This window comes from Microcebus murinus, chromosome 16 (genome assembly GCF_040939455.1).
Source record: "Microcebus murinus isolate Inina chromosome 16, M.murinus_Inina_mat1.0, whole genome shotgun sequence".
NCBI lineage: Eukaryota > Metazoa > Chordata > Mammalia > Primates > Cheirogaleidae > Microcebus > Microcebus murinus.
The window spans coordinates 62,187,136-62,211,216 of record NC_134119.1 but is presented as its reverse complement, the minus strand read 5'-3'; the positions used below and the strand labels follow the sequence as shown (position 1 = coordinate 62,211,216).

Below are 24,081 nucleotides of genomic sequence, written 5' to 3'. Positions count from 1 at the left end.
CTTTTAAGATGGTAAATCCCTGGTCCAAGGTGTGGTCAGCTAGGGAGCGCCACCGTTAGGATCTGATTCCAATCTTGTTTTTCAGTTCTCTCTCCTGTCCCTGTTTTGTGCTGCCTCTATAGAGCTTGAGCCATGGTGGAATTTTTTTTTTTTTTTTTTGAAAAGGAAACTTTAGCTAATGATATATGCATTGCTGAAGTTTCTAGAAGATTAACTGACGTCTGCAGTTTACTTGGAGATGCCTAAAACATTGCTGAGCCAGTGGCAAGGTGGCCAGGTATGTTCTGGAAAAACTCAGGTGGCATGCAGGTCTCCCTTGTGCAATTCTTTTTTTTTTTTTTTTTTTTTTTGAGACAGAGTCTCGCTTTGTTGTCCAGGCTAGAGCGAGTGCCGTGGTGTCAGCCTAGCTCACAGCAACCTCAAACTCCTGGGCTCAAGCAATCCTGTTGCCTCAGCCTCCCGAGTAGCTGGGACTACAGGCATGCGCCACCATGCCCGGCTAATTTTTTCTATATATATTAGTTGGCCAATTAATTTCTTTCTATTTTATAGTAGAGACGGGGTCTCACTCTTGCTCAGGCTGGTTTCGAACTCCTGACCTGGAGCAATCCGCCCGCCTCGGCCTCCCAGAGTGCTAGGATTACAGGCGTGAGCCACCGCGCCCGGCCTCCTTGTGCAATTCTTGAACGCTTATAAATGCATATTCAATTAGTTTCTGAGATTTGCTTTTTTTTTTCCTTTGAGACAGAGTCTCGCTTGTTGCCCAGGCTAGAGTGAGTGCCGTGGCGTCAGCCTAGCTCACAGCAACCTCAATCTCCTGGGCTCAAGCCATCCTCCTGCCTAAGCCTCCTGAGTAGCTGAGACTACAGGCATGTGCCACCATGCCCGGCTAAATTTTTCTATATATATTAGTTGGCCAATTAATTTCTTTCCATTTATAGTAGAGACAGGGTCTCGCTCTTGCTCAGGGTGGTTTTGAACTCCTGACCTTGAGCTATCCACCCGCCTCGGCCTCCCAGAGTGCTAGGATTACAGGGGTGAGCCACCTCCACCCAGCCTGGGATTTGCCTTAAAATAATCTTTATAGGCCAGGCGCGGTGGCTCACGCCTGTAATCCTAGCACTCTATAGGCCTAGGCGGGTGGATCATTTGAGTTCAGGAGTTCGAGACCAGCCTGAGCAACAGCAAGACCCCATCTATACTAAAAATAGAAAAAATTAGCTGGGCATGGTGGCGCATGTCTGTAGTCCCAGCTACTTGGGAGGCTGAGGCAGGAGGATTGCTTGAGCCCAGGAGTTTGAGGTTGCTGTGAGCCAGGCTGATACCACAGCACTCTAGCCCGAGCAACGGAGTGAGAGTATGTCTCAAAAAAAAAAAAAAAAAAAAAATCTTTATAAAAAGTGACAGATGAAACAAAGGCAGCAGAAAGTTTATTATTGAATGAGGTTGGGTGATGGGCTCATTGTGTCATTCTCCTTTTGTGTATGTTTGAAAACTTCCTTACTAGATAATTACAAAGTAAAAAGATGCCTCTGGTTTCCCTGCGAAGGGAAGGCAGGAGAGAAAGGGTGGAGGAGGAGGAGGAGGGTGAAGCGTTGGGGTCTGCGTGTCCTCTAGTGCCTGGGTTTAAGCGTCTGCTTTTAGATTTGGAGAGTCCCAGGGGTCTGAACCTGGTCGACTTCAGTCTTTTCCTGGCCGAGGAGGCCTTGAAGACCTGCAGTCAGGCGTGGGTCACCCTCTGTTTGCCCATGCTGGGGCGGCCAGACACCTTGGCCCAGCCTGGGAGGGAGGCCCCGGGCCAGCCCCGCCCCGCCCTTCCCTCCCCCCACTCCACATCTGGTACTGATGTCAACAGCCACGGTGGGCGCGGCCATGTTTTTCAGCTCTCGCCCGGCCTCAGGGGAGGGGTGGACCCCTCTGTCCCCACCCCTTACTCACAATGACTGACGCGCTCACACACACACTAGGGCCACGGGCCAGAAACAAACTTTTATTGCAAAAACCGGGACTGTTAAGTGACAAGGATGTCAGATCTGTCTCCTTCCCTGACACCGGGAATTGGAAGTGGCCCCGACTCGGTCTTTTAGGCCCTTCCAGGACTTTTAGGCCCTTCCACCGGGTCTAAAGGGGACTCTGACGCCAAGCAGGGGCCATGGGTCAGAGTGTGCGCGTGTAGCAGGGGCTGCTTCCGGCACGGTTACACACACGGGAGCACGGGGTGGGCGGCTATTCCTCTGGTCTCAGAGTCCTCGCGTGTGCAAGGTCCGTGTGCACAGTTGCAGCCCGCGGCGATGTGTTTGCACGGGGAGGATTTGTGGATCAGAGAGCCTGGCGAGGGGCAACTTTGAGAGTTGACATTATGGAGGTGGCTGGGGACCCCGCCTCCCCAGGAGTGGTGCGTCTCAGTGGGAAGAAACTCAGGGGAGCCGGGCCAATGTCACTGTGGCCTGGCTGTGCGGCCCAGTGGTTGGGGCGCGTGGACATCAGTGGTCGCGCGCCTGGAGAGCGGTGCAGCCACCTCGGGGGCGCGTGCTGGGGCCACAGACAGGGGTGTCTGGCTGTGGCGTGACCCGTGACGGGGCTGCGCTGTTCTCTGCGCCAGGCACTCAGGGACGGTGGCACTGATGCGTGTGAGGAACAAAGAGTGCGTGAGCTGTGCACGTGGCGCTGCACTCCCACACGTGCGTGGACTGAGGTCCCGGGAGTTGCGTGGTACGCGAGTCGGTGGGTTACCTGGGCGCGCGATTGCGACTCCAGACGGACCAAATCTATGTCCGGGGAAAGCGTGTGCAGCAGCTGCCCGAGGCCCCCGTAGGTGGCACGGGCGAGTGGCTGCGTGTCCCGACAGCGGCGTGGGCCCGGTGAGCGTGTGGGCTGTGACCGCGGGACTGGCTCGAGCACACAGCCGCAGGTGTGCGAGTGTGGCTGTCCGTGGTGTGGCCTTGTGGCTCTAGAGACACAGCCCCGCCCACGCCCATTCGAGGCGGGAGCAACCGTCCCAGGCGGCCCCTGCCTCCAAAGCTCCTGCCTTCATCTGGTCTGCACGGCGGGGTGGAGGCCGGCAGGCCGCACCTGCAGCTGGAAGGCTGGGGGGACGTTGAAGAGGCCGCTGACAGCTGGCTGGAGGCTCAGGGAGCCGGGCGGGCAGGGGCTCTCCAGCGAGAAGGCCTGCAGGATGGCCGTGAAGACCAGGAAGAGCTCCGCTCGCGCCAGGCCCTCCCCAAGGCAGACGCGCTTCCCTGGGGAGGAGGAGACGGGGCTGAGCGGCCGTCCTCGCCCAGGCCCGTGGAGGGGACGGCGGGTGGGGGGAGCAACAGCGAGCCCGGGGTGCCAGGAGGGAGCCCCCCAGCTGGCACAGACGCCCAGAGCCGGCCACGCCCCCAGTGCTACCTAAGGACCCAGCAGGTACCTAAGGAGAAGGGCAGGAATGCCTTGTGCTTCCTGAACCGCCCGTCCGCATCCAGGAAGCGGCCTGGGTTGAACTCCTCGGGCTGCTCGAAGACCTCAGGGTCGTGCAGGACAGAGCCGATGAGGGGGAAGACCTCAGTGCCCTGCGGGGACATCGCAATCAACGTGCAAACCTCTCGGCACCCCAGGCCGTCCGGTTCCAAGTGCAGGACACAAGCCTGGAGTGCCAGGGCCACCAGTTCACAAAAACGTAATGACATCTACATTTGTTGAGTGCTTATGATGGGCCAGGAACTTTGTTATTATCTCATATGTAACAGATACACGCATTGCACACACACAAAAAACACACAGACACAAACTCTCTGAGTCACCTGAGCAAGCCTAGGAGGCAGGTATGGATATTATCCCCATTTTAAACATGGGGAAACTGAGGTCCAGGGAACTTCAGCAACTTGCCCAAGGTAACCATTTGGACATGGCAGAGCTTGTTATTTTTATATTTTCTTTTGAAACTTTGGGGGTTGGTATGAGGTGGTTCAGCTGTCCTAAGCCACCTTGTCGCTGAACGTCTGAGAGTCTAGCTGCCTGGGGCTATGGTCTTTCAGAGATACAAGGCGAGGATAGGGGTGAGAGCTGTCTAAGAAGGCTCCACCTGCCCAGGTTCAGGGCCAGTGGCAGCCCCCTTGCCAAGATCAGAGCTTCCATGCTCCTGGGGACTGTGGGGTGTAGGATGAAGGCAGGTGGGGAGCGTCAGGCAAGGACAGGGGGTAAGACCTATTTTGCCAGGGACTCTGCTACTGGGGGTCTGAGTTGGGAAGGTTGAGGGGAGATTCCAGGAAAAAAGACAGGGTCATGTTATTGCTGTTAAAATAAGAGAAAGGCAGAGGGTAGTGGTTAAAGCATAGGTTCTCGGTCTAAATCCTGCCTCCACTGCTTGCAGGCTGGGTGATCCCGGCAAGTCTTTTAACCTTTCAAACTCTCAGTTTCTTCATCTGTAACATGGGCATGATAATCATATAAGGTTGCTTTGAAGACTGAATAAGATGATACGTGAAGCATTCAGAATAACACCCGGCACAGAGCAAGTTCTCGGGTACTGATCACTGCTGTCATCGCTATCTTCATATTGCAGCCGCCATGTGCGCAGAACTCCCCCTCCACCAGGCGCTGAGTTGGTATTTTGCAAGCGTTATATCACAGTTCCAAGTTGATACTATTATTATTGCCAATTTAGAAGAGGTGTATATTGAGGTTTAGAGGGCGAGGGATTTGCCCAAGGCCCCAGTTAGGAAACAGCAGGACTGGATCCTAACTGTCGTTGGCTTTGCTTTTGCAGTGAAGCGGGACAGGGGGCCGCTGGCACTGAGCTCTGGGGTTTCTAGGGAAACATCGCCCCCTGGCGGTTCTGGGTCTGAGCTGCTCTGCAATGAAGAGGCAGGGACTGAAAGTCTGTGTGTTTGTGACCAGGCGAACGTGTGTGTCTGCGTGTGTCTGTAGCAGGGGCTAAGGGCGAGGAGGGCCTCTGTTAGTTCTCAAACTGCTTCGCTGCGCGTGTCACCTCATCTGACTGTCCCAACCGCCTTGGAAGGAGGTGGCGTTGGGGTATCTGTTGGACAGAGGGGGAAACCGAGCCCAGACACAGAATGAAACGGCAAGAGAAACACATGCACAGAGGAAAAGAAAGAGTACAAATGCAGAGGGCGATGTCAGACAGAGCAGGAGGAAGACGCAGCGGGGTGTGGAGACAGAGGGACAGACAGACAGACAGACAGACAGACACTAAGATTAAGAAAAAGTCAGAAAGACACCAACAGCAACCTCCTCCCGCTCAGGCCCCGGCTGTGCTGCGTACCAACCTGAGGCAGGGTGTAGCCCCGGAAGCGGGTGGTCCGCGTGAGCGCACGGGGTATTCCCATGGGCACCAGGGCCAGGAGGCGCTGCGCCTCGTGCAGAACCGCGTCGGTGTAAGGGAGGCGGGTACGGTCCCCCAGGCCTGGCGCCCGGCCAGCCCCCAGCTCCCGCGTCAGCTCCTCACGCACACGCTCTGCATGCGAGAAGAGAGGTAGGGTCAGAGGTGGGGTGCGGCCCTGCGACCTTCCTTCATCTTCTTGGGTAGCTGTAGTTTGGGGTGAGGCCAGCAGGAGGGAGGAGCAGTCCCCCAGCCCTCCCTTAGCCCTGAGCCCACGGGACATCCTGCGTGCTGGGCACTCCATCTATCCTTCCCTAACTCCCACAGCAACCCTACGAGGTAGGTGCTATTATCTATTCCCATTTCCCAGATGAGAAAACTGAGGCCCAGAGAGCCCAAGTCACTTGCCCAAAGTCACAGCTGATGCCACTCCACCAAGGACCCCAACTCCCAACTCCCAGGTTGGCCGATCTCAGTAGCCCTTTAGCATTCAATATAGCTGACCCTAAAATGCCGGAGTCCCTCAGGGCTCATTCCCAGACCTGCCTCTTGCCCAGGCACCCTCCCTAATCACCACAGCCTCGGTTCCTGCCAGCGCTCTGATCATCCCAACTCTTCATCTCCCATCCTCACCTGGGTGTCTCCTGGCCTCCTGGCTGCCTCCCCCAGCGTGGCCCCAGGCTCAGACTCAGATGATTCCAAACTTGACTTGGTGTCTCTCCCTGAAACCAGTTCCTCATCCCTCCTGTCCCCGTCTCAGGGTGGCCCCATGTCCCCCACTTCCCCGGGCCTGTCCCTGGACACCTCCCCTCTCTTTCCATTTTCCACAGCCCCCCCCCAGCCTGGCCCAGGCCTCTCTCTTCAGGGCAGCCCTGAGCATTTTTCTCAAATGCAAATGTGCCTCTGCTCAGAGTTCCTCCATGAGGCTGCCTGCTCAGGATAAGGCACATGACAAACCACCGAGGTGACAAGGCCCTGCAGACACCTCCTGCTTCTCTCTCACTACACTTCACACTGCAACCGGCAGCCCCCCAACTTTTTCTCACTGCTCAGATACCCCAAACGCCACACGCATTCCTGCTTCCCGGATCTGACTCAGCCTGTCTATTCCGCCTGCACGTTTCCCCCTCTTGCACCCTCCTTTCTGTCCCCAAGGCCTGGCTGGCGGAAAGGCTCTCACTTTGGACCTGAGGATATTTCACCAGGAGCAGGAGGGTGTAGCAGATCGTGGCGCTGACCGTCATCGTCCCGGCGAATAGCAGGTAAGTGACCGTCATCAGCAAGTTCTTCTCTGTGAATTCCGTGTTTGGGTCTTGTTCCTCCTGGGAAAAACCAGGCAAGTAAAGGCCTAGGCAGCCAGGCATGGGGTGCAGCACAGCAGGTGCAATCACTGTCAGTTTCAATAAATGTTCAGGAAAGGTTGGGATGTGGGTCCCTGATGTTAGTTCTCTCTGGTCGAAACATTTTGGAAAAAGGAAAAAGAATTGCTACTAGCAAAAATACACAGCAAACAAGTCTTGGTGAAGACATGGAGACACTGAAACAAAAACTCCTTTGGGGGCCGGGCGTGGTGGCTCACGCCTGTAATCCTAGCACTTTGGGAGGCCAAGGCGGGCGGATTGCTCAAGGTCAGGAGTTCGAAACCAGCCTGAGCGAGACCCCGTCTCTACCAAAAATAGAAATAAATCAATTGACCAACTAAAAATATATATACAAAAAATTAGCCGGGCATGGTGGCGCATGCCTGTAGTCCCAGCTACTCGGGAGGCTGAGGCAGTAGGATCACTGAGCCCCGGAGATTGAGGTTGCTGTGAGCCAGGCTAATGCCACGGCACTCACTCTAGCCTGGGCAACAAAGTGAGACTCTGTCTCAAAAAAAAAACAAAAAAAAAAACAAAAACTCCTTTGGTGGGAATGTAAAATGGTACAGCCACTATGGAAAACAGTATAGCAGTTCCTCAAATAATTAAAAATTAAATTATCATATGATCCAGCAATTTGAATTCTGGGAATATACCCCAAAAATGAAAGCAGGGACTTAAAGAGATAATTGTACACCCATGTTCCTAACAGCAGTTACAATAGCAAGAGGTGGAAGCAACCCATTTGTCCACTGATGGATGAATGGATACACAGAACGTAACATACATACAGTGAAATGCTGTTCAGGCTTGCAAAGGCAGGGGTCCTATCGCATGCTATAACATGGATGAACCTTGAGGACATTATGTTAAGTGAAATAAGCCAGTCAAAAGGGACAAATATTATATGACTCCACTTATATGAGATACCTAGAGTGATTAAATTTATAGAGGCCAGGTGTGGTAGCTCGTGCCAGTAATCCCAGCACTTTGGGAGGCCAAGGTGGGAGGATCACTTGGGGCTAAGAGTTTGAGACCATCCTGGGCAATATAGCCAGACCCCATCTCCACAGAAAATAGATTGACTGGGCATGGTGGCGCATGCCTGTAGTCCCAGCTTCTTGGGAGGCTGAGGTAGGAGGATCGCTTGTGCCCAGGAGTTCAAGGTTACAGTGAGCTATGATCTTACCACTGCACTCTAGCCTAGGTGACAAAGCAAGACCCTGTCTTAAAAAAAAAAAAAATTACAGAAAGTCAAATGGTGGTTGCCAGGGGTTGTGGGAATGGGAGTTGCTGTTTGACAGGTACAGAGATTTTGTAACACTAAGAGAGTTTTGTAGTTTTGTAACACTAAGAGAGTTCTGGAGGTTGGTTGCACGACAACGTGAATATACTTAACACTCATAAACAGTACACTTAAAAATGGTGGGCCTCGCCTGTAATCCTAGCACTCTGGGAGGCCGAGGCAGGAGGATTGCTAGAGGTCAGGAGTTTGAGACCAGCCTGAGCAAGAGTGAGATCTTGTCTCTACTAAAAAAACAAAATAGAAAGAAATTAGCTGGACAAGTAAAAATCTATATAGAAAAATTAGCCGGGCATGGTGGCACATGCTTGTAGTCTCAGCTACTCGGGAGGCTGAGGAAGAAGGATTGCTTGAGCCCAGGAGTTTGAGGTTGCTGCGAGCTAGGCTAAAGCCTCGGCACTCTAGCCCGGGCAACACAGCAAGACTCTGTCTCAAAAAAATTAAAAATAAATAAATAAATAAATGGTGGGCCAGGCAAGGTGGCTTATGTTTGCAATCCCAGCACTTTGGGAGGCCAAGGCAGGAGGATTGCTGTAGGCTAGGAGTTCCAGGCAGTGAGCTATGATTGTACCACTATACTCTAGCCTGGACAACAGAGTGAGGCTTTGTCTCTCAAAAAGAAAAAATCCATTGGCTAGGCATGGTGGCTTATGCCTGTAATCCCAGCACTTTAGGAGGCTGAGGTGGGAGGATTGCTTGAGGCCAGGAGTTTGAGACTACCCTGGGCAACACAGTCAGACCCCATCTCCACACACACACATACACACACACACATACACACGCAAAAAATAAATAAATAAATAAGGAAAAACAGTTAAGATGGTAAATTTTAAGATATGTATATTTGGCATGCGTATTTTACTATATTACTATAAATTTTATGTTATGTATATTTTACTATAATTAAAAATTAAAAACAATTTTTAAAATTTATTTTATTTTTAATTTTTTTTTAGTAGAGATGGTGTCTCACTCTTGCTCAAGCTGGTCTCGAAATCCTGAGCTCAAGCTATCCTCCCGCCTCGGCCTCCCAGAGTGCTAGGATTATAGGCATGAGCCACCGCGCCCGGCCAATAAAAACAAATTTTTAAATGAAAGAGAAAAGAAATGGGGCCACAGGGTTAAGAAAAATTTTCTTTCTCCAAAAACAGGGTGGCTGCACTTATTCAAAGGATGTGGCCCTGAATCCCACATAGTTCCAAAGTTTGTACAATTCCAAATGAGTTATTTCCTTAGGAGTCAGATTCATTTTCTCATATAATATTAAATTGTTCTCATATAATTAATAAAGTAGACTCTATCAACATAACTTGATTTTGCAAGGTTTCATGCTTAAATGATCATGATTTCCCATAAAATGTCCAGTGTGGGTAGTGGAGCGGGGGGGGGGCAGCGGGGGAGGGAGTGATGTGTCTGGAAATTGCTGGTGGCAGGACCCTGGGCATGGAGCCTGAGCACAGGGCGGAGGGAGGAGGGAGGAGGCAGAGGAGGGATGCAGGAGAGACAGAGCCCGGCACAGACACACTGCAGGTGTGGGGTGGGCAGAGGCAGTGAGAACAACGTACCAAAAGAGACAGACAGACAGACGGATGGACGCATAGAGATGTGCACACACGTGCAGAGACTTACATACACAGAGAGACATGCAGAGAGAGGGAGAGAGAGACCGAGATCCAAAGGGACACCCAGCTGGGTGCCAGCCAGGCCACCAGTCCCATTTTAGGGGACCCCCCGAGCCCGTTTCCCACCTGCGCCATCTTCAGCAGGAAGGCATCAACCAGGTCGCGTGCCGGGCACGAGGCGTCCAGGCTCCCCTGGTGCCGCTGCACCTGGCGGACAGCGAAGGCAGCCAGCGTGCCCAGATGGCGGAAGAGCTGCCTGTGGGGGCCCGGCAGGGGGTGCAGCAGCCAGGAGAACATCTCGTAGGTCTGCAGGGAAGAAGGGAGGCTGGTTCTCGGGGAGGCTCAGCAGGAACCTTCGGGGAAGGCAGCCAGAGAGGGGTCCCAGCCACTTACCTGGCCCCATGGGGAGCTGACCCCCAGCAGGGTACCGCCAGCTGCCCGGACCACGGCCTGGAACTCCTCATCCTCGTAGGGGAAGCGGAGGCCAAAGACAAGGGAGCAGGCGACGTTGGAGGTGGCCTGGGCCAGCAGCAGGGAGGGATCGAATGGTTGTCCTAGGGGGAGCAGAGGACAGGGAGGAGGCTGGGATGGAGCTGGGCGGAGAGGAGCCAAGGTGGGCTGGACCCGACCAGAGAGAGACAGACAGACAGACAGGGATACAGATCGGTAGAGAGAGACAGACAGGGAGAAAGACAGAAACAGAGCAACGGGCAGAGACACACCAGGGAGAGAGAAACCAGACAGACTTAGGGCCAGAAAAACAGAGAAAAGGAAAGAAAAGGGGCAGAAGGAGAGACGGAGACCAAGAGAAAGTGAGATGGCAGCACCAAGGGACACAGAAAGAGATGTGGCGACACCCAGTGAGAGACAGCCCTAGAGTCCAAGGCTGCGTTTCTCACTCATTCCTCCCGGGGACTGCCCAGGGACCTTGGGCTGACCCGCCCTGCTGACCGTTTGTCCCCTGGAACGCCTGCACCAGATGCTGGGCCTCCGCCTGGATCTGCTCCTCGCCTGCCCGCTTCCCCATGCCCAGGTCCCGCAGGGCGAGCATGGTGAACTTCCTCAGCCGCCTCCACGGCTCCCCGTTGGAGAAAAAGACCCCTGCACAGAAGGCTAGACTCAAGGAGGGACCGGCACCCCTCTCCATTCCCCAGGACTACCCCCTTCCTCCTAGCGGGGTACCCCCGAGGGGACTCTTCAAGCCCCTGAGTCCATCCCAGCCTAGCCCAGGGATGAGGACTCAGTAGGTGCTCAATAAATGCATTGGCCAACTGGTTCCTCCATCCTTTGACCTTGCGGCAGAGGGTACGTTCTTCTGAACAACAGGTAACTGGGATGATCCAGGCTTCTTCTGCTCCTTAATTAACCAGGGCGAGCCAAGTTGTCTTCCTTCCACCCACATTTTACCCTTCTTTTCCTCGGCTTCCCTCCTCCCCTCCCATCCACCCACCCCAGCATTTATGGAGTCCCGGGTCCCTTGTCCCACACAGCTTGGAGGTTGCACAGAGAGGCAGGAGGATGGATCTGCAACTGTTTTCCTCCTTCATCTAAGACACCTGCTCCAGACAGCCCCTCGCCTTCCCCGAGGTTAATGTTTCCATCTGTTCAAAGCCACCCTGTAGTGGCTTCCTGGACACCTCCTCCTGTGTGTCCCTTGCACCACCCTCCGCACTGTGTCCCAAACAGGCCTCAGTATCTCTCCTCCCACTATCTTTTTCTTTTTGAGACAGAGTCTCGCTTTGTTGCCCAGGCTAGAGTGAGTGCCGTGGCGTCAGCCTAGCTCACAGCAACCTCAAATTCCTGGGGACAAGTGATCCTCCTGCCTCAGCCTCCCAAGTAGCTGGGACTACAGGCATGCACCACCATGCCCGGCTGTTTTTTATATATATATATATTAGTTGGACCAATTAATTTCTCTCTATTTATAGTAGAGACGGGGGTCTTGCGCTTGTGCTCAGGCTGGTTTCGAACTCCTGACCTCGAGCAATCCACCCGCCTCGGCCTCTCAGAGTGCTAGGATTACAGGTGTGAGCTACCGCACCTGGCCTCCTCCCACTATCTCAGCTCACCATCCATGCCCTGTCCCCTGGCCAGAGCCCGAGGTTTCGCCCTGATAACTCTCCCAACCTCCCCTCCCTCCAATCCCACTGGGCCCCAGCCCTGGCCTACCCAGTCCCTTCCCTGGTCTCCCAGACTTCAGTTTTGCCCTTTCATGCAGCAACCAGAGGACTTTCTAACTCTGATTGCCGATCTTCCCTGCTTTAAAATCTATCGCTCCCGGGAAAACCAAAAGCCTGAAGGCTCTGGCGTGACTCACAGGCCTTGCATGCCCAGGACTCCCACTCACGTCTCCGCGTAATTACTCATCCCGCTACACCGCACTGGTCTCCTTTCGCTTCCTCAAAGGAGTCAGGATCCCCCTCTAGGCCTTGGCCCCAGCTGCTCCCTCTGCCTGAGTCACTCTCACCCAGCTCTGCTCCCATCCTTGGGCAGCTACGCCACTCATCCTCCACATCTCGGTTCTAATGTCACCTCCTCCGAGAAGCCTTCCCTGACTTCTCCATACCCACTCCTGTACAGGTCCTCTGTGCCCCGTGCCTTGCCCTCTCGGCTGTACTTCTTTTTTTTTTTTAGAATTCTACTCCCTGCCTCTCCCACAGTTAAGAGAGGACACCACATCTGTCTTGGCCACTTTTGTGTCCCCAGGACAGAGCCAGGCATAATGAAGATGTATCGGATGAATAAATGAATGCTGATTCTCCCATCTCCATGCTTTTATTTTTATTTTTATTTTTTTTGTCTCACTCTGTTGCCTGGGCTAGAGTGCCCTGGCGTCAGCCTAGCTCACAGCAACCTCAAACTCCTGGGCTCAAGCGATCCTCCTGCCTCAGCCTCCCAAGTGCTGGGACTACAGGCATGCACCACCATGCCCGGCTAACTTTTTTCTATATATTTTAAGTTGTCCAGCTAATTTCTTTCTATTTTTTTAGTAGAGACAGGGTCTCGCTCTTGCTCAGGCTGGTCTCGAACTCCTGACCTCAAACGATCCACCTGCCTCTGCCTCCCAGAGTGCTAGGATTACGGGCGTGAGCCACTGTGCCCGGCTGCATCTTCATGCTTTTATATGCACTAGTCTCTCCGCCTGGAACACCCTTCTCACTCATCTTATGAGTCTCATCTCAGACATCCTCTTTCAGGAAGACTTCCTGAAGATCCTCCACCAAACAGGCTGGGTCAGTCACCTGACCTGGCTTCCTCCTGTCCCAGCGCCTCCCATCCCTGTCCCAACCCCTCTGCCTGTGCCCCCATCCCATCCTGACCCTTCTCCCCGTGCGTCCCCATCTGGCCCTGACATCTGTGGGCCCTGCCACTGTCTGGCGAAGGGTCTGTCTTCCCAGCAGCCTGGGTGCCCTGGGGGAGCAGGACTGGGACTGTCTTGGTCACTGCTGTGTCACGTGGCAGCGCCTAGCATAGGCCTCCTGCCTTCCGCCATGACACAGAGGATGGTTTCTGTGTTTTGAGTCCTCGCCCACCAATTCCCAGTGCCTTGAACGCTCTCTCACGCTTCTTCCCGGGCCCCAGGACTTCACTGGGGTCAGTGACTGCTGTCCCCAACACAACCTGGTAATTGACGAGTGCTCACTTTGCACAAGGCACAGTCCTCCTCCAATCTTTACAACCCTGTGTGATAGGCGCTATGATCAGCCTGTGACTTTGCAGATGAGGACACAGAGGCACCAGGCCATGTCGCATACCAGTAAGTGGTGGTCGGCTTAGAGTGAGGGGCCCAGTGCCCCCCCAGCCCCCATCACTCACCATGGCCGTCAAAAGTCCCGTCCAGCGTCGCCAGTGTTCCTCGCCCACTGAAGTCCTCAGCCTGGCCTCCCAGGGCCTCCTGCACAGCCTCGTGCCCAACCAGGACCACCACGCGCCGCCAGGGGCCCAGGTACACGGTGAACACTGGTCCATACTGCTTGCTCAGCTGGGGGCGGGAGGCGGAAGGGGTGGGTGCTGGGGGGCAGGCTGCCGCCCCTCCCAGCCAAGGTGTCTGCATCATGGCCTCTGTCACTCTCTGGTCTAGCTTCTGCACCCTCCACCAGGAACCTGCCCCTTGTCCCCACAAGCGGAAATAGCCCCCTTGGGAGGCTCCTAGACCCCTTCACCAAAGTGACCCCTCCCCCAAGGCATCCTACAGTCCCCACCTCCTCACATCCTTCCTACCTAACCTCTGACCCTGGGACATCCCAGAACCAGCTCTGGTCTCCCTTAATTCCTCAGCGCCCTTGGCCTCAAAGACCAGACCACCCCTTCCAATCACTGCAAAGCCCTCGAATTTTGGAGCAGACGCTGCTGAGCGTCTCTCCCCAGAGACCCACCCCCTTCTCCATGTCTTTGAAGTCCCCCAGAATCCTTTTTCAGTGGGGAACCTCGGGCTTCTTTCTATCCCCACCCCACAGGCCGGGGCTGCCTCGCCTGCCTTCTGGCTCTCCCTCCTTCCCTCCTCCGTCCCAGGAACTCCCAGCTCCCTCGCAGGGGGGCTCCACCCATCCTCCCACCCGGGGTCCTCTGCAGACAGATGCCTCCGGCCCGGACCCCGAGAGCCTGCCGCGCCCCCAGCCTCTTCTTGGCCTCCACCCCCCACCCCCGCCCTCCTCTGCCCTTTCCCCTTTGTCTCCGCCTTAGCGCACCTCACCTGCGTGCCCGGGCGACCTCTCGCCCTGTGACAAGCCTGCCTGCTCCCGCCTCTCTCCGCCCGGTCCCTGCCCATCACCTTCCCAGGATTCTGCGGGCAGAGGTCTCGGCCCCACCCCAAGGACCCTCTCTGCGGGTACCCCTGCCCTTCTCGCCCCGGACAACCTGCTCCCCCCACCCCAGGACACCGTGGGTCCCCTGCCCTGGGACCCCTGCCCCTACCTGCTCCCCGGGATACCCGAAGGCCCCGTCTTCTCTCCCAGGGGACCCCTCCCGCTCCGGGCCGTGGACCCCCGCCCCGACCCAGGGCGTCCCCGCGGCCCCTCACCCGCACGAACCCCGAGTAAAACGCCCCGGGCCGCAGCTGCAGGAGGCTCCCCAGCAGCGGCAGCGGCGCGGGCCCGGGGGGCAGGTGGCCGCGGGCCCGGATCCCGGGCAGCGCCCGCGTCAGCAGCAGCAGCAGCAGCAGGAGCAGCAGCGCCCAGGTGCCGGCCGCCTCCATCGCCGCAGGTCGGCTCCGTCTCCTCCTCCCCGGCGCTCCACGCGGCTGGGCCAGTCAGGGCGGGGGCCGGGCGGCTCCCTCCCCGGCGAAGTCAGGCGGGGGGCGGGGCGGCCAGCCCATCCCCCCGCCCGCGGGCAGGCTCCTCTCCCCGCCGCCAGATTTCTCCCAGACCACCGCCGCCGCCTGGTGTCTGGGGCTCACGATCGCACGCAGGTCTCCCAGGTCACCCAGGTCTGCCCGGGGTTCGGGGGGCCGAGACAGCGCCCCAGGTAGGGCGAAGGCAAACGGAAGGAACCTGGAAGCCGGAGACTTTGGCCGTCTCTAGGCGGCCACACCCTGGCCCTGGCGGTGACCGGCGGTGACCCTGCGCTGCCCTCCCAGCTCCTGCCGCCCTCCTCGGTGCGGTCCTGGGTGCGTGCCTGCGCGTGGTGTCTCCCAGCCACTTCCCTCCAGCATCCAACGTCTTCACAGCTAGGAGGGACTTGACCTTTGACGATAAAGAATCCAAAGTCCAGAGGGTAAATCGGTTGGCCCTGGATCCCCGGGCTAAGTGGGAGTTAGGATGTGGACCCTGGCCAGTCCGGATGATGATGATTGATCGAGTCATTCATTCATTCATTCGTTCGGTCAGAGGCAGTCTAGCGGTTAGGAGAATGCTGGCTGAAGCCAGACCACTTGAATTCACAGCCTCACTTCGTCTGTGCCTCTTGTTCACTCTTCTGTAAAATGGAGCTAGCTTTCAGGATTAAATTAAGTACACATATGCACACAATTTAAAGCAGGGCCAGGTGCATATGTAACAAGTACTAAATCAATTTGAGCGAATATTTCCTCAACTAATTGTTATTGAGGTCTAACTATAAACAAGACTTTGTTCTGGACCTGAGGATGAAGCTATGAGAAACAGGGAGAAGGGCCCTGCCTTCCCTGAGCACATAGCCACAGGCAGATTAAGTTAAAATTAAGACAATTTTGGGAAGTAAGAAGGCCTGCCAGAGGAATGTTCTTATTGAGGAAGAAGGCAGAATGTCAGATCCACGCCCTTGTGCATAGATTATTGTTCACCGCTGTATCCCGGGAGTCTAGTGCAGTGCCTGGCACACAAGTGCTTAAGAAATATTTGTTGCATCACAGACTTAATGCTGGCAAAGTCTGCAGGGGCCATCCTGCAGGGTTCTGGAAAAGACTTTGCATTTTATTTCTAGTGCAAAGGGAAGCCGTCTAGATGAAGGGTTTACAGCAGGGCAGTTACTTTGTTTTGCATTTTCATTTAACATTTAATTAAGAAGACTTTCAAACATACAGCGAACACCTGTGTTCATCACCTAGATTCCACCAATAACACTTTAATTATAGTTTCTTTGTTGCACATCTGTTTATCTTGCCCCATAGATCCGTTTTTTTTGTTTTTTTTTTATGCTTTTCAAAGTCAGTTGCAGACACCAGTACACTGCCCTCCCAAATCCATCAGCATGCAAAGCATTACCTAGAGTATTTGCTTACAGGTATATTTGCTTCCAGGTAATATTTTTCCCCGAGGCTAACTTACATACAATGAAATACATACATTTTAAGTGCATTATTAGATGAGTTTCCACAAATGCGTACATTTATGTAACCCAAACCCCTGTCGGGATACAGAAAGTTACCTCAGAAAGCTTTCTCATGCCCCTTGCTAGTCAATTACCCGCCTCCTGCCACTGTACTAATCCCTCTTCCCTCCCACTCTGGATTAGTTTTCTCTTTGCAGTTAAAAAGACTTTTCTGGCTGCCATCCAGTGCATGAACTGTGGGGGACGGGGGGAGGGGAAGAGGAAGCCAGTACTTCAGCGGAGAGGCCACTGCAAAATCCAAGCATGTGATGACAGTAGCTTGGATCTGGGTGGGTGGCAGTGGGGAGAGAAGGAAAGGGGTAAATTTGGGATGTATTTAGAGGTAGAGCCAGCAGGATTTGCTGACAAATTGGGTTTGAAGTCAGAGGAAGGAATCAAGGTTAAATCTGTCAAATAAAGACAAATCTGGGTTTAGGGAAGTAGACACTTTATTTAAAAAGACCTATTGCAATGTGGGAAAGAGACAGTGAACGAGACCAGAATCTGACAACCGAGTAGGATATGTTGTGTAGTGAAACAGATGTTTTCCCTCCTCCTAGATTTTGTTGTTATCAGCAAGTGGAAAGATGGTGGTGCCTTTTACACAGGTGAGGTGAGGAAGAAGATGAGAAGAAGGTGTGGGGACCAGGTGATGTGGGAAGCTGGTGGAGCCCATTTTGCAGCAGGCACGGGGGAAATCAGGAATTCTCTATTGGTTCCATGAAGTTTGAGATGTCTGGAAACTATCCTGAGGCTACATAGAGTAGAGAGGGCAGACAGGTTTGAGGTTGGATCTGGGAACTCCTAGAACCCTCCAGAAGAAGGCAAAAGAGGAACTAAGAAGTGGCATCTCCTTCTTTGCAGCAGAGTCGGGGCCAGCCTGCCCGTTCCCCCTTCCCTGGTTTCAGGCTGCACCCCTGGGATGTCGGAGGCTAGACTCTAGTCTAGAAGAGACTGAAGTCAAAGGTTCCCCAGACTCCAAGGAACATTCAGGTCATGTGCTTGAGAAAAAGTGCTCTGGCCAAGAATAAAATTTGTAAGATTGCAAAGATTGTAAGGGTCTGATGTTTAAAAATGACTAAGATTGTGTAATCCTATTGACAAGAAAACTTAAAAGTTCCCAAGAGTCTAAAGTTTCCAGAACAAGACTTACTACTACCCTGGTAATAAAATTCAAGCCCCTCACGGTGGCCTCAGGCCTTTCCAGATGCTAAACTTGACATCATCTTGGCCCACTGTTCTTCGCTCATGATATTCCATTTCTTTCATCTTTTTTTTTTGAGTCTCTGTTGCCCGGGACTCAAATGGCATCAGCCTAGCTCACAGCAACCTCAAACTCCTAGGCTCAAGCAATCCTCCTGCCTCAGCCTCCCAAGTAGCTGGGACTACAGGCATGCGCCACCATGCCCGGCTAATTTTCTCTCTCTCTCTCTCTCTCTCTATATATATATATATATATATATATATATTTTTTTTTTTTTGAGACAGAGTCTCACTTTGTTGCCCAGGCTAGAGTGAGTGCCATGGCGTCAGCCTGGCTCACAGCAACCTCATACTCCTGGGCTCAAGCAATCCTCCTGCCTCAGCCTCCCAAGTAGCTGGGACTACAGGCATGCGCCACCATGCCTGGCTAATTTTCTCTCTCTCTCTCTCTCTCTATATATATATATATTTTTTTTTTCAGACAGAGTCTCACTTTGTTGCCCAGGCTAGAGTGAGTGCCATGGCGTTAGCCTGGCTCACAGCAACCTCCATCTCTGGGGCTCAGGGATCCTACTGCCTCAGCCTCCCAAGTAGCTGGGACTACAGGCATGCGCCACCATGCCCGGCTAATTTTTTGTATATAGTTTTAGTTGGTCAATTAATTTATTTCTATTTTTTGGTAGAGGTCTCGCTCAGGCTGGTTTCGAACTCCTGACCTTGAGCAATCCGCCCGCCTCAGCCTCCCAAAGTGCTAGGATTACAGGCATGAGCCACCACGCCTGGCTTCTATATATTTTTAATTGGTCAATTAATTTCTTTCTATTTATAGGAGAGATAGGATCTTGCTCTTGCTCAGGCTGGTTTCAAACTCTTGACCTTGAGCGATCCTCCCACCTTGGCCTCCCAGAGTGTTAGGATTACAGGCGTGAGCCACCGCACCTGGCCTGAATGTGTTTGTTAAATACATAAAACATTTTCTTCGTGAGCTTACATCACCACCTGAAAGTATCTTATATATTGATTTACATTTTTATTTTCCCTTCATCCATCAGACTGTTCTGGCCCTGAGACTGGGATTTCTGTTTCATTCACTGCTGTATCCTCAGTCCCTAACACCCAGTGAGTGCTCAGTAAACATCTGGTTGAATAAAAACAATCTGAATACAATTTGTAAATCTCTAAAATTCATCTACAAGGCGATCAAGTTTCTATAATTCTCAAGTCTAGAGAGCAAAGACTCAGATTCCCAATATAGATTTTGCAGTGACTTTAGTCGTGCCTGGTGGATCCTCTCTCACCGAATCGTTGCCCTGGGCTAGCAGATGCCCACACAGGGTGTTCAGCAGTGGGCAGTCTGACCTCTCTCAGCCCCCCAAGCTACTTCCCATCAGACATCCCCTGATCTGGGCTGGGCAGTGCTGGGCAGTCTTTGAGTCTAGCCTTCCACCATCGGATTTTCTCAACCACTCTGGAGGCTGCCAATCCCAGGGACCCAGCAGGCTGAGGGGTGGATGGGTTCTGGAAATTCCAGAAATTGCTGGGGGATTTATTTTGCTCAGGATCCTCCTGCCCTAGGGTTCTGGAACGCTCCTTGCTGCCCGGGGCTGAGCCACAGCCCGTCTACTCTCTGGTCCACGTTACTGGACTTGCTCTGCCTCCCTCCTGAGTTTCTCTGCCCCGCCTTGCTCATCTTAGCCTCTCTCCTTTCCCTTCTTCACAGCTGCCCCAAGCAACACCTGGAACTGGGCAGAGGGGAAGTCTAAGATGAGTCCTGCTTCCTTCCTGCTTCCCCAGGCCTCGGGCTTCCCCAGATTTGAAGACCATCGTCTCTGGTTGGGGATAATGGCAGTGGCTTGATTATGTCACAGGCCACAAAGCAGCGAACATTCCTGGCTCCGTTCTGCTGTCTCCTCATCCCAGCCCACCTCCTTTCCCTGTCTACCCCTCATCTACCCGTTCACCCCGTGCCCTCACCCCATCCTCTCTTTTCCTGATACCTTCTACATGCCCTTCTTTGCAGTTGGCAGCGGATGGGGGTAGGAAAAAACAAGGCACTGGCCCCACAAATTCCCATCACGAAGGCATCCATGGGTTGAGAAAAATAAAATTGCGGGATCACGTATGCACACCTGTCTTTACAATAGCTTAACATTTTTACCATTATTATTATTTTTTTTTACTTATTTTTTTATGTTTTTGAGTCAGAGTCTCGCTTTGTTGCCCAGGCTAGAGTGAGTGCCGTGGCGTCAGCCTAGCTCACAGCAACCTCAATCTCCTGGGCTCAAGTGATCCTCCTGCCTCAGCCTCCCGAGTAGCTGGGACTACAGGCATGCACCACCATCCCCGGCTCATTTTTTCTATATATATTAGTTGGTCAATTAGTTTCTTTCTATTTATAGTAGAGACGGGGTATCGCTTTTGCTCAGGGTGGTTTCGAACTCCTGACCTCGAGTGATCCGCCTGCCTCGGGCTCCCAGAGTGCTAGGATTACAGGCATGAGCCACCGTGCCCGGCCTGAATGTTCCATTATTTAGAGAAGTGAAATGTTGGTGACTGAGTAGGGGTCTCTTGTGTCCCTTTCCAAATGTCATACCTCTGTCTCCCTCAGGAGAACCACTATCTTATAGTTAAAATTTCAAGGTATCTTCTTATTTTCCTACATATTTGTGCAACCACACACAATTTTTGGAAAAGCATTCTTTTGCAGGGTTTAAAACTTTATAGAGAACACACAGCTTACCTGCGGCTTTGGGGCCACATGTGGCCTTGACTGAGTCCAAATTGTACAGCACAAATCCTTTCAATAAAAGTCAGGCCTCAGTCCAGGGGCCGCACTTGGGGATCTGGAGGGACACATGTGGCCGTGAGGCTGCAGGTACCCCACCCTTGGACCTATTCTGCAACTGGCCTGTTTTCTTCAGCGTTTGAGATTCGTTCATACCCAGACACCCGGCTCTGGTTCATTAGTTTTCACTCCTGCAAGGTGTTTTTGAGAATGGCTTTGACACAATGTCTCCATCCCTTTCTCCTAGGGACTGACCCGATCTCCAGGTTGTTTACTGTCTTGTCTCTGTTTTGCGAATTTCCACATTTCAATGGCTTTGAGCTACCCCCTCCCCCACAGGGCCAGCCCAGTCCCCTCCCACCTGAGCCCTGCCCATTCTCCCAGAGCCCCCATCCACCCTTCCCTGGCAGCCCGACGCAGGAAACTGCTTATCAGTGATTGTTTGTCTAAGGTTGGTTTCTCCTCCAGAGTGGGGCAACGGCCAGGACAGGACTTGCCTGGGTGCCTGTGCCTCACACAGCCACCAGGCTGGGAACACACAGACATTAAGCGGGATGAAAATGTACCAGTGTCAACAACTGGCTTCCTGCTCATAGGGTGTGAGCTACCTTGGTTGATGAGAATCTGTGGATCAGTCTCTTGGTGGAGGTAGGGTAGTGCAAGAGAGGTGGAGGGTAGTAGCTTAGGAAACCTGCCTTAGGAGGCAGGAGCTGGGGCAGCCAGGGAGGAGGCAGGAGCTGGGGCAGTCAGGGAGGAGGCAGGAGCTGGGGCAGCCAGGGAGGAGGCAGGAGCTGGGGCAGCCAGGGAGCGGGCTTTAACAGTTTTGCAATCAAAAGGAGTAGGAAACGTTGGGGGGTTGGGTGCAGGGATAGACAGCAGTGTGGAGGCCTGAGCTTGAGGTTTGGAGGCTGGAGTCTCCATTATGGAAACTTTGGGGAACAGGAATTACCTGAAGTCAACTCCTTTTATTCTGAGACAGAGTCTCGCTCTGTTGCTCAGGCTAGAGTGCTGTGGCAACAGCCTAGCTCACAGCAACCTCAAACTCCTGGGCTCAAGCGATCCTCCAGCCTCAGCCTCCCGAGTAGCTGGGATTACAGGCGCTTGCCCCCATAGCCGGCTAATTCTTTGCTTCTATTTTTAGTTGCTTGGCTAATTTTTTTCTATTGTTATTAGAGATGGGGTCTCACTCTTGCTCAGGCTAGTCTCAAACTCCTGAGCTCAAATGATCCTTCTGCCTCGGCCTCCCAAAGTGCTAGCATTACGGGTGTGAGCCACCACGCTGGCCCAATGTGAATGCAACTCTTTGCCCTGCCATCTCCGCTGCCTCTTTATGTGACTTTGGGCAAGTCGTTCAACTTCTCTGTTTTCCTCATGCGTAAATGGGCTCATAACTGTACCTGTGCCTCATTAATTCTTTGAGGCAGGTACAAATGTACCACCTCCATCTCCGGATGAGGAAATTGGGGCTGAAGGATCATAGGTTACCTGCCCACTGTCACACAGCTCCTAAGGGTCGCTCGGTGTGTTGTTCTGGATGTTTCTCCACTCCTCTGTCCCTCCCTGCCTCCCCACTGCTCTCTGATGCAGGGGGCAGTTTTGTGCTACCTCTGCCTCCCAACCTGCCCAGTAGAATGGTTCCTCCTGGCCCTGATGGGAGCTCCACCAGGACGCCCATCTTTCCATATCCTGGGAGATCACACCCCGGCACGGCCGCGCACACAGCTTCCACCAGGGGGCGCCCTAGAGGGTGTGACTAGGGGAGAGGAGGAGGATGGTCTAGAGAGGGACTAGAAACGGTGTGTGGGAGGGAGGCGGGAGAGGGGAGAACCAGACAGGAACCGACTACAAGCCTTCCCCCTTCCCCTCCTCCTCTGCTCCCCGGGTTCAAATCTCACACTGGCCTTGAGCTCTGTGACCTTGGGCAGGTGGACCTGACTCCCTTAGGTTTCTCATCAGCAAGGTGGAGGCGATAGATTACGCACAGATTAGTACCTGCCTCAGAGGATTACGAGGGATCCAATGGTTAATGCCTGCACAGCATTTAGGCAAATCCTGGCACAGCCCAGCGTGTGCCTGTTAAAGTCTGTTGCTGTCTCCTTCTGGGGTGCTCGCCATGTTCTAGGTGGCACCGAAATCTTACAAGATCCCCGAAGTCAGTGCCTTTGTTGTCTCCACTTCATCACGACTTTTCATAGACATTCAGTTACACAAGTAAGAGATGGTTGTGGGTTTATTACAAACTTCAATGACTGCAGAAAATGATTCCCCTTCTCTCTGCAACCCTTCGCTTTGGGGTTCGGCCTCAGGCTCTACCCCTGCCTGTCAATCATGAGCAACTCTGTTCTCGAACTGCCTGAACCAGCCTGAACTGGTTCTTTTCTGTTTTTCTGGAAAGTGAGACCCACCCCTGGTGGGGAGGTTACTGGCTCCTCTGTGTTGCTTTGGTGAAGTCACGTTCCCCTTTACACACCCATGTCACCAAATCTTAAGTACATTCCATCTCTATTTAATTCTATTTTTAATTCCAACATGCCCCAGCTTCTAGAATAAAGAGTAGCTGGAGGAGTTCCAGAGGTGAGAGTGCAGAAGGCCCTCTGCCCTCGCCAGGCACCGAAGGCTCCAGGGAAATGCCGACCTTGGCTCCTTTTATGCAGAATTGATGCCAGTTCTGTGCCCAAGCCTGGCTGGGTGACACTGGGGACACACGGAGACAGAGAAATCCTGGCCTCATGGGGCCCACAGTCCTGTGGGGGTGACCGATCAATGACCAGACATTGCCCAGAGTGGTCTGTGCTGGGATGGGGGAGACATGCAGTTTCTCCTCAACTGGGTTTTTCCCCTTTTTATTTATTCATTTATTTTTAATTAATTAATTAATTAATTTTTTAGAGACAGGGTCTTGCTCTGTCACCCAGGCTGGAGTGCAGTGGCACTACCATAGCACCCTGTCATCGCAAATTCTCGGGCTCAACTGATCCCTCCTTCTTGGCCTCCCAAAGTGCTGGGATTAAAAGGCGTGAGCCACCACGCTTGGCCCTGATTTGGGTTTTTGTCACACCTGTTATTTGTACATAAGCGATCAAAACATAAATCATTATATAATTGGATATGGAGTTATTAAACATAAAAGGTAAAATTGTATTTGAAATTTAGTTCTTAGGAAGATGAATGGGCTTTTCTCCCAATGAGTTGTTGTATCTGGGAATAAATATTAACAGTTCTCATTTTACCAATAGAGTTTTACTCAGGATGAACAATGCTACCATGAACATTTAAGATACAAGTCTGTTGAAGTATATTTATGCATTTCTGTTGCGTATATACCCAGGAGAAAAACAGATGGGTCAGGAGATGTGTGTGTCTTCCACCTTAGCAGTTAAAGCACTCTTCCAAAATGATCATAGTAATTTACATTTGGGCCAGCAGTGTGTGAGATTTTCTGTTCCACGTCTTTGTCAACATTTGTGTCAGACCTTTTAATTTTAGCAAATCTGTGGGTGTCTTGTGGTGTCGTGTTGTGGTTTTAATTTGCCTTCTCTGATGGCTAATGAGGCCAAGCATCTTTTGATACATGCATCAGCCATTTAAACTTCCTCTTTGCAAATAAATGCCTGTTGCAAATTTTGTCCACTTTTAGGGGGATTCATTACCCAGTCATTGGAGTTCCTGTCTCAACACCAATATTCATGTTCTATTTGGTC

At 52.9% G+C, this 24,081-nt stretch overlaps 1 protein-coding gene across 2 annotated transcripts; it reads right to left on the bottom strand.

The window, feature by feature from the left end:
- Positions 1-1,970: 1,970 nt before the first annotated feature.
- CYP2S1 (cytochrome P450 family 2 subfamily S member 1) lies at positions 1,971-14,875 on the bottom strand. 2 transcript variants are annotated; one of them, XM_012760761.2, is made up of 9 exons: positions 14,627-14,872; positions 13,423-13,588; positions 10,558-10,707; positions 10,000-10,160; positions 9,733-9,912; positions 6,501-6,642; positions 5,268-5,455; positions 3,410-3,551; positions 1,971-3,239 (listed from the first exon to the last, which is right to left on the bottom strand). In XM_012760761.2, the coding sequence occupies exons 1-9, from the start codon at positions 14,798-14,800 to the stop codon at positions 3,031-3,033; spliced, it is 1,512 nt and encodes a 503-aa protein (XP_012616215.2). In that variant the 5' UTR covers positions 14,801-14,872; the 3' UTR covers positions 1,971-3,030. The 2 variants fall into 2 exon arrangements, with proteins under 2 accessions (XP_012616215.2, XP_012616218.2); XM_012760764.2 differs by lacking the exons at positions 1,971-3,239; positions 3,410-3,551 and adding an exon at positions 3,941-5,017 and having other exon boundaries at positions 14,627-14,875.
- Between the last annotated feature and the right edge of the window lie 9,206 nt (positions 14,876-24,081).

Coding starts and splice junctions, on each gene's coding strand:
- CYP2S1 (XM_012760761.2), bottom strand. CDS start 14,800: ATGGAGGCGGCCGGCACCTGGGCGCTGCTGCTCCTGCTGCTGCTGCTG. Junction 13,589..14,626: donor TTTACTCGGGGTTCGTGCGG/GTGAGGGGCCGC, acceptor TCCCGCCCCCAG/CTGAGCAAGCAGTATGGACC. Junction 5,456..6,500: donor GAAATATCCTCAGGTCCAAA/GTGAGAGCCTTT, acceptor TCTCGCATGCAG/AGCGTGTGCGTGAGGAGCTG.